Consider the following 9,687-nt stretch of genomic DNA (forward strand, 5'->3'; position numbering starts at 1 on the left):
GACACAATTATATTGGATTTGGTGTCCATGGTTGGTTTTTTTCACTTGACACAATTATCCTTCCTTTTTAGTCCAATCACTATAACTCTTATTTATCCTATTTTTCTAGGGGTATAATTGAAAATCAAATTTTAATATAACATATCTAAAAATACGTGCCTTAGAATTTTACAAATAATATCTCGTTAGAAAGGTAATAAAAAGGCTATGCAATGAGTACAAACAACAATATCAAATTTTGAGTTTTTACGAAAAAAAATCGGAGATATTTATCATTTTAAGCACAATTTTAGAAAATTAAATGTATATTCATTATGCAAACCACCATAAAGGATACATAATACTTTATCTAGCCATATTTTAGTGTATGCATCAACTAATTTTCTGTTGCAACTAATAAAACGACGTACTCTCTCTGTTTCAAGAAAAGTGATATATTTATTTTAGGCACAATTCTCGAAAATTGAATGCATAGTTATTATGCAAACCACCACAAAGGATGCATAACATATCATGCAACCATATTTTGGTTTATGGATCGACTAATTTTCCGTTCAGAAAAAGTAATACTTTCACATTCTGTTTCAGGATAAGTGATCCTTTCTCCACGTTTCGGGAAAAGTGATACTTTCACCCCGTTTCGGAAAAAGTGATACTTTCGCTCCGTTTTTGGGAAAGTGATACTTTTGCACTGTTCCAGAAAAAGTGATACTTTTTTTGGATCAGAGCGAAAGCATAACTTTTTCCAAAACGGGGCAAAAGTATCACTTTTTCTGAGAAAAGGCGAAAATATCACTTTTTCTGAAACGGGATAAAAGTATCATTTTTCCCGAAACAGGGAGAAAAGATCATTTTTCCTGAAACGGAATGTGAAAATAGTCGCAGACAAACCCCATCTTAAGATTCTTCTTCGGTCGGCCCTCCCACCGTGGCAACGGTTTTACTAGGTTACTTTTACGAGTAAGCGTGGCATACATGAGCAACCACCACTGGTGGATTCCTATCCAAGAACAAAGCAGCAATCTTGTTATATATGGATGCAAAGTGTTGCTAAGAGGCGGAGTAAAGCATAAACGGGTTTGGAAGCCCAATTTTTTATTGGCTTTAAAGCAATAAATGGTGGATATGCCACAGCACACCCATGCTTCAATCTGGGTCAACCCTTCTTATTACCTCCCCTTGGGAGTGGTTTGAGTGTGGTTCGGGGTTCGACCATCGCACTAAAAAAGAGTGCTTATCGCAAAACAACTCAATTTTACCACATATTTAATTTGCGCCACATATTTCCAATTTTACCCTCTACTAAGCTGGCACAATTTGTAACTTTCCAAAAACAACTCTAAAAGCTATCAACCTAACAAAGAATCTTTCCAATTAAAGAAACAAATTTTATAAAGAATCTTCCTAATAATTACTAGTAGATGAGAATCAAAATCCTCAAATTTCTCCAAGGGGCTAAACCTTTTCTTTTCTTCAAATCAGAAACAAAAACCTAATCAGAAAATAAAATAAAATAATAATTCCTCTGCAAAACCAAATTAAAATCTTAGTTTTCTGTGCTCTCTCTAAGATGGTGAGAGTTCTAGGTATAGAACAATCAAAGATCAGCAAGGTAGAAGAAGAAGAGATATCACCAATTGAAGAAGTAAGATTAACAGTATCAACCACTGATGATCCAACACTCCCGATATGGACTTTCAGAATGTGGGTATTGGGTTTAATCTCATGTGGTGCTCTATCATTCATCAACCAATTCTTTTCGTACCGTACAGCACCTTTGGTTATAACTCAGATTACAATTCAGATTGCAAGTTTACCTATTGGAAAGTTCATGGCATATGCATTACCAACAAATAAGTTTTGTGTACCTGGTTTAGGGGATTGTTCGCTTAATCCAGGTCCATTTAATATGAAAGAGCATGTTTTGATCTCTATGTTTGCAAATGCTGGGAGTGGTTTCGGGAGTGGACCGGCTTATGCGATTGGTATTGTTGATATTATCAAAGCTTTTTATAAGAGGAAAATCTCCTTCTTGACAAGTTCGCTCCTTGTTATCACTACTCAGGTTCTATTTTCTAACCCGTCTGTAACATTTTTTTTTTTTTGTAACTTTTTTTTATAATTCATGGTGTTAGAGAAATTCATGGTTTTGGTATATATAGGTTCTTGGATATGGATGGGCTGGTGTTATGAGAAAATTTGTCGTGGAACCTGCAACTATGTGGTGGCCCGCAACCATGCCACAAGTCTCTCTTTTCAGGTAACACTTTCAACTCTTTCATTCAGTGAGTATGATTCGCACGACGAATTGAAAAGCTGGGTGGTCTATGAATGTTAACATGGCCTAGCTATTACCCGATCATTACATGTGAAGGAGTAGGGGCAATGAAAGCTTTGGCCTGTCAGTTATTCGGCAGTGTATTTAAAATGCAGCTTTTGAAGTAATCTTTGTTCTGTTATCTGGAAAACTGCAGAGCATTGCATGAGAAGGAGCATGATAAGCAATGGATGTCAAGGGGAAAGTTCTTTATGGTTTCATGTATTGCTAGTTTCGTTTGGGCTTTAGTCCCAGGTTTTCTTTTCCCAACATTGTCGGCTCTCTCTATACTTTGCTTGGCATTCCCAAAATCAGTCACAGCTCATCAAGTTGGTTCAGGCATGCATGGATTGGGGATTGGGTCGTTTACCTTCGACTGGTCTACAATAGCTGCATTTATGGGTAGCCCCCTTATAAGTCCCTTTTTCGCCACAGTCAACGTCGCTATAGGTTATGCTTTTGTCGTGTATATTCTAACCCCCGTTGCTTATTGGGGATTGAACCTGTACAATGCTAAGACATTCCCAATATTTTCATCACGCTTGTTCACTTCACAAGGGAATACATATAACGTATCAGCAATTGTAAACAACAAGTTTGAGATAGATGCATTGCAGTACGCACAACAGGGTCGGATAAATTTGAGTACCTTCTTCGCGGTCTCCTACGGAAATGGGTTCGCCACTATAGCAGCAACCCTGACACATGTTGGCCTGTTTCATGGAAAGTAAGTGGACCATGGTTTAGTTACGATTATCAAGGAGTTTCTCATTTACTGTTAGTTTTCTTCCGGACCTGAAATTTTATAATGTTTATCATTGTTGTAACTGCACAGGGAGATCTGGGAAAAATATAGAGCTTCACGTAAGGAAAATGAGGATATCCATACAAGACTGATGAAGGAGTATAAGGACATACCAAACTGGTGGTTTCACCTCATGCTTGGAGCGACCTTTGTGGTTTCCCTTCTGCTCTGCATTTTCGCAAAAGATGAGGTTCAGATGCCATGGTGGGCACTTATCCTTGCCTGCGCAATAGCTTTGTTCTTCACTCTTCCAATTAGCATCATCTCTGCAACTACAAATCAGGTAAGCAAACCAAACCTATATCTTAATGTGAATAACTGAATTGGAAGTACCTTCATCATTTCAACCATGGTTTGTTATTTTAAGATGCTCAAGCATGATGTTACTCGATCCACGACTGAAATTCTTTATTGGTATTTGCTATAGACACCAGGATTGAACATCATCACAGAATATCTAATGGGACTTATGCTACCTGGAAAGCCAATTGCAAACGTATGCTTCAAAACATATGGGTATATAAGCATGGCCCAAGCCATCTCCTTCCTTCAAGATTTCAAGCTAGGGAACTACATGAAAATCCCTCCGAGATCGATGTTCTTAGTTCAGGTACCGTTGCATAAATGCGTATAACGTACAGCATGACTCGCGAAGGGTCTACATAATCTCATCATTATCTTAATACATTTACTAACTCGTTCTATATCTATCAGCTCATTGGAACCATCATAGCTGGAGTAATTAATACTGGGACAGCGTGGTACATGCTCACCTCTATTCAGAATATATGTCAGGAAGATCTCCTGCCAGCTAATAGCCCTTGGACGTGCGCAAATGATCGGGTTTTCTTTGACGCATCTGTTATCTGGGGTCTCGCAGGACCAATGCGTATCTTTGGCCCCAAAGGAAATTATCAAGCTCTAAACTGGTTCTTTCTCGGGGGTGCTCTAGCTCCATTTTTGGTTTACGCAATGCATAAGAAATTCAAAAAACATACCTGGATTGCTTTGATTAACATTCCAATTATTCTGCAAGCCACTGCATTAATGCCACCTGCTTCATCTGTGAACCTGAGCTCGTGGATAGTGGTCGGAGTGATCTTCAACTATTTTATTTTCCGGTACCGCAGAAATTGGTGGCAGAGGTACAATTATGTTCTTTCTGCTGCCTTAGACGCTGGAGTGGCTATTATGTCTTTATTCATATACTTTGCGCTCAGCGGTACGACACTGAACTGGTGGGGCACAGGTGGTGAGTACTGTGACTTGGCTACTTGTCCGACGGCTAATGGCATTGTTGCTGAAGGTTGTCCAGTTTTCTGACACTCAATCAATCTACTCTTCCTACAGTACCTAAGTTGTTCATCAATTGTTTATGAAGAATTAATCAGGGTGAAAAACGAATGTTTTATTCAAACCCCGAGTGAAATATGTAGTGCAAGCACAAACTTTCATTCAAAGCATAAGTGAAAAGAGAAATGTTTATGGTGAAAAGACGAATATTTTAACATAAAACAAGGTGGAAAAACAAATATTTTAACATAAAACAAGCGTATTTCCAAATTCAAAATTGAAAAAGAAATACAATCATCCACCTCCATACTGTAAAGAAAAAACATCCGACAATAGGAAATCCACAATTCCACGGCAAAAACCATATGCTCTCCCAATTTAGCTGAGACAACATTTACAAATTCCTCGCTAACTTATGCAAAATTTAGCCGAAGCTACAAACAATGACCCTAGAATTGGATGAATACCACAAAGCAATTCCAATAAAAGAAAGCCCATATGGCCATATCTCATATTCACATCTCAAGTGGGGGAAATAAAAGAATAATTAAAAAAAAAATCTCAAAGTCTTGAAGAGATAAAAATGAGCGCGCGATTAGGGATATTGAAACTAATCGGGGATATAAATTACTTCCCCAACGAATAGTGTTTGCTAAGGAATGCTTTCTGGGGACAAAAATACTAAAATACCCTTCCCTCAAAATAAAAATCGAAAAACAAAATCATATCCCCCATTTTCATCTTCACTTTTAGGGTTAGAGCTTTGAACCCAAATATTCTCCATTTCCTTTCAAATTCTAAATTCTTCCCACTCCCTTTCAAAATCTCTTCTCCTTCTCTGTCGACTCCTCAATTTGGAAACGATTTTTTTTTTTACATTCGGAAGTGATGAAGACCATGCCGGTAATGATGAAGACCATACTGGAAATGATGAAGACCATGCCGGTAGTGATGAAGACCATGCCGGAAGTGATGAAGATCATGCCGGTAGTGATGAAGACCATGCCGGAAGTGATAAAGACTATGTCCGAAGTGATAAAAGATCATGCCGGAAATATTTTTTTTACATCGTCGGAAGTGAAGAAGACCATGCCGGAATTGACAACATACTATGCCGGAAAACGGTGCCGGCATGCTTGCTAACTAACATTCAATGCCGTAACTAAATTCCGGCATGCTCGATAGAAATATATCAATGTTGGTAGTCATGTGAAAAAAAAAATTTCTAGATACTTTACATCATGTGCCGGCAACATACTATGCCAGAAAGCGTTGCCGGCAGTGGACTGATTAAACCCAGAAAAAAATTCAAAACGGAATAGGTTTTGATTTTCAAAACAAGAAAAAAATTCTACGAGACGATGTCTCGCACTCGGCTACGCCCCCACGACCACCTGGGTAGCGTTCTGAAAAAAAACAACTTTTGTACCGACATAGTTTTTTGGTTGAATACTATGTCGGCTTGAATTTCAAAATGGGGGATAAGCTCGGTTCCGACATGGACGTGGTATGAATACCATGCCTATATGGATGCTTCTGTGAGTACGAGCCCCAACACATTGTCATCTTTGACACAATTCAGCTCCCCAGTGGTGGGTGACATCCCTTTACTTCCCCTGAGTTTCCCTTTCAAAGAGGTTACCCCTAACCATTTTAGTTGTGATCCTCCCATCTGGTCATGCGACAATCAGTTGTTTTAGTGATCTCATTCCTTCCGCCTATGTGGATTACGGGTACAAGATCATACCCTACGTGGGTTTATTCGGGACCGAGTGTCTCCAAGACAGGAACACCTTCTACTCCACTAGTCATGTATCTACACCTCATGCCCGAAACTTTATTCGCTGAATGGTTCGTTCTCAGTGGCCTCTAAAGGATAGGCTTTTGTTTCGCCCCAATAATAGTAATTTTTCCAGGATTTTCCCAATATGACGCGCGTTAGGGCTTATTGTCGCCTCTTACATAATTGTGCTAAATCGCCGTCGCACAATCATGCGAACCAAGTTGACACGCCAAAATTGAGTACCCAGATTCCCTAAGTAGAGGTTTTAATATGTAACTTTGCTTCCCTATTGAGGTCTTACTTGATTGTCGTACAGACTTTCTTTAGCCTTTGGCTTTTTCGCATATAGAAACAACTTTGATTCGCATTAATGTTTCTTTCATTGGTACATAACTTGGTTTCTTCGTTACATCGTTTCAACGTTGTTTCTTCGCGTGATAAACTGTATGCAACTTATAATCTCCTCTTTGACTCCAGCAACGATTGTTTCTCTAACAAGAATCTGAAGCAGTGATCCTCCTTATTTCTTGTTTTTAGAAACTCCTTTTCTTTTCTTTGCTTTTCTTCTAGTGATGACGTGTTTGATTCGATACTCTCTTAACTTTTTCGTTCTTAAGGTGCTCCTGATTTTGAACGATTGTGCACATAAGTGATATCGTCGTATTCAGAGCGTTCGCGAATGCGAAAATCGAATTCTCTTTTGATGTCAGGTCGGTGAGCTCTTCGCACAGAATTTCCCAACGTGTTATCTATATTTTAAATTTTTTCCTCGCATTTTCTTCAAATTGGACAAAGATTCAACTTTCAGTATGATCGCCTTCGCCAATCTCCGAGGGGTAAGCTTAATGGCAACTGCAAGATCAATCTTAGCTTATATAAAGAAAAATCTCTTTATTGATGTTTAGAAAATCTCTCAAAACTAAACACAAAGCTCTAATCTTGCTCATATGATCAACCACAACTTTGGTGGTCATATATATATATAGAACTATGAATTCCTTTTCCTAGTCCTATTACCTTATTACATGTCTTTCCTTTTCTTAGAACTAGATGACTTCTAATTCCCTTAGGATTACATCAATTGCCTTTTCTTATCCTAACCAACTTGTTAGTGATTTCTATGTTGAAGTTTAACCAACATTCTCCCCGTTAAGCTTCAACCTTACCCGTGACATATCTTGTACTCCAATCAGTTGTCTCATTTCTTCAAACTTGATCCGAGCTAATGCCTTTGTCAATATATCTGCTTTCTGCTCAGTTCCTGGTATGTGTTCAACGTTGATGATCTCCTTCTCGATGAATTCTCGTATGAAATGATACCTTTTGTGAATGTGTTTCGTCTTCCCATGAAACACTGGATTTTTAGTGAGTGCAATTGCAGACTTATGATCAATCTTGATAAGAACTTTTTCAGGTTCTCTTCCTTTGATTTCACCCAACAGTTCTTGAAGCCATATTGATTGTTTAGCTGCTTCTGTTGCGGCCATGAACTCAGCTTCGCATGATGACAGAGCTATTGTGTCTTGCTTCTGTGAGCACCATGTGATAGGTGCATCTCCTAAGTAGAAGATATGACATGTCGTACCTTTTCCATCATCTTGGTCAATATTATGACTGCTGTCACTATGCCCAACAATTCCTTTTGATCCTCCTCGACCATACTTCAATCCACAGCCGATTGTTCCTCTTAGATATCTCAATATCTTCTTTATTACATCACCATGAGACTTGCGTGGACTCTGCATATAACGGCTTGCTACTCCCACAAAGAAAGCCAAATCTGGTCTTGTGTGTAATAAGTATCTAAGGCATCCAACATTTCTTCTATAACTCGTTGAGTCAATCTCAGCTTCTTCTTGTGCCTTTGAAACTTTAAGTCCAAACTCCATTGGTATCTTAGTTGGATTACAAGTTTCAAGTCCTGCTTCTTTCAGAATTCTCCTTGCATAAGCTTCTTGTTTAATCTGAATCCCATCTACTCCTTGATGGACTTCTATGCCAATGTAATAAGTGAGTTTTCCGAGGTCTGACATCTCAAACTTTGATGACATTTCTCTCTTGAACTCATTGATCACCTTAAGGGAGTTTCCAGTCAAAAATAGATCATCTACATAGACTGCAATCACAACAAGCATTCCCTTTTCTTCTCTTCTGTATACTGATGTTTCTTTAGAGCGCTTAACAAATCTGATTTCTCTTAAGATTTGATCTAACTTTGTATTCCAGGCTCGAGGAGCTTGTCTTAGACCATATAGAGCTTTTGATAACTTATAAACCTTATGCTCTTGTCCTTTTACTTCAAAACCTTCTGGTTGTTCAACATACACATCTTCTCGCAATTCACCATGTAAGAATGATGCCTTAACGTCTAAGTGGTGAATTTCCCATGAGTTTGATGCAGCTTCTGCTATTAAGAGAAGAACTGTCTCTAGTCTAGCAACTGGTGCGAAAACTTCATCAAAGTCTATTCCTGATTCTTGAACGTATCCCTTAGCTACAAGTCTTTCCTTATATTTGTTAATAGTTCCATCAGCATTTCTTTTAACCTTGAAGATCCACTTGAGGCCAATCACTTTTACCCCCCTTGGCTTATCAACTAGAAACCAAGTCTTGTTTCTGTTGATTGAAATAATTTATTCTCTACATGATTGTGTCCATTTAGTCGAGACCTTTGCTTCCTGAAAATTCCTTGGTTCATCATTAACAGAAAGTAGCATAATCTCACATTCTTCTGCAGCTTGAAGAACATAATCCTTGATGAGTGCCAAATATTGTATTTATTTATCCCTTTTTGTTGGCATTTTAACTCATCTTTTATGCATTAATTCTACATTTTATCCCATATTCTGTATTTTCATTGTTTTCAAGAATAAATATTTTTATTAATTAATTTTGCATTTTTAGGTAATAAATAAAGTTCGGATGAGTCGCGGAGCGAAAAGAGCAGAAAAGTAGTGAAAAGCCGGGAGAAATTACGCAAGGAAGCCGCGAAGAATGGTGCGCACAACCTCATTTTCTACACACAAAAGCGCCTCCGTTATCAGCCATCAGATCATTTCTCAGAAGCATCCGACGGTCACTCCTTGCTGAGCATCAAAATCTGATGTCTCTGCCAAGCACCACAGCGCTGAAATTCCAAGCCTTCAGATTAGATGGTATTGAATCCAACGGTATCTCCCTTGCTGTTCATCAAAGTTTGATATCTCCGCCTAACACTACAACACCTAACTCCATCTGGCATCGTTGATTTTGTTGTATCATATAATCCAACGGTCGCTCATCGCTTACCTCCGCATCACCGTCCGATCTACCTACCATCTTCGCATCTCGCGGCTCAGCGTCACAGAACATCAAGATTGGATGAAGCCGCCTAACACTCTATCACCCGAGCACCATCCACCTAACCAAACAACCCCTTCTCCCAACCATCGAACCCATTCTTCTCCACCGTACCCCTCTGCAGAGCCACCTCCTGCAACTTCCCCTTCC

General features: G+C 38.8%; 1 protein-coding gene across 1 annotated transcript; it reads left to right on the top strand.

Annotated features, from left to right (window-relative positions):
- Window positions 1-1,570: 1,570 nt before the first annotated feature.
- Window positions 1,571-4,445, top strand: LOC113330911 (oligopeptide transporter 4-like). Its single transcript, XM_026577704.1, has 6 exons — window positions 1,571-2,065; window positions 2,163-2,260; window positions 2,475-3,044; window positions 3,153-3,405; window positions 3,550-3,732; window positions 3,837-4,445. The coding sequence occupies exons 1-6, from the start codon at window positions 1,571-1,573 to the stop codon at window positions 4,443-4,445; spliced, it is 2,208 nt and encodes a 735-aa protein (XP_026433489.1).
- The last annotated feature ends 5,242 nt before the right edge of the window (window positions 4,446-9,687 follow it).

Source organism: Papaver somniferum, unplaced genomic scaffold (assembly GCF_003573695.1).
Source record: "Papaver somniferum cultivar HN1 unplaced genomic scaffold, ASM357369v1 unplaced-scaffold_12, whole genome shotgun sequence".
In the NCBI taxonomy this organism is placed as follows: Eukaryota; Viridiplantae; Streptophyta; class Magnoliopsida; order Ranunculales; family Papaveraceae; genus Papaver; species Papaver somniferum.

Bases quoted from the DNA above. Each gene is read 5' to 3' on its own strand.
- LOC113330911 (XM_026577704.1), top strand. From the start codon at position 1,571: ATGGTGAGAGTTCTAGGTATAGAACAATCAAAGATCAGCAAGGTAGAA. The intron at 2,066-2,162 runs GTTCTATTTTCT...TGGTATATATAG, and splicing joins TCCTTGTTATCACTACTCAG to GTTCTTGGATATGGATGGGC. The intron at 3,406-3,549 runs GTAAGCAAACCA...TATTTGCTATAG, and splicing joins TCTCTGCAACTACAAATCAG to ACACCAGGATTGAACATCAT.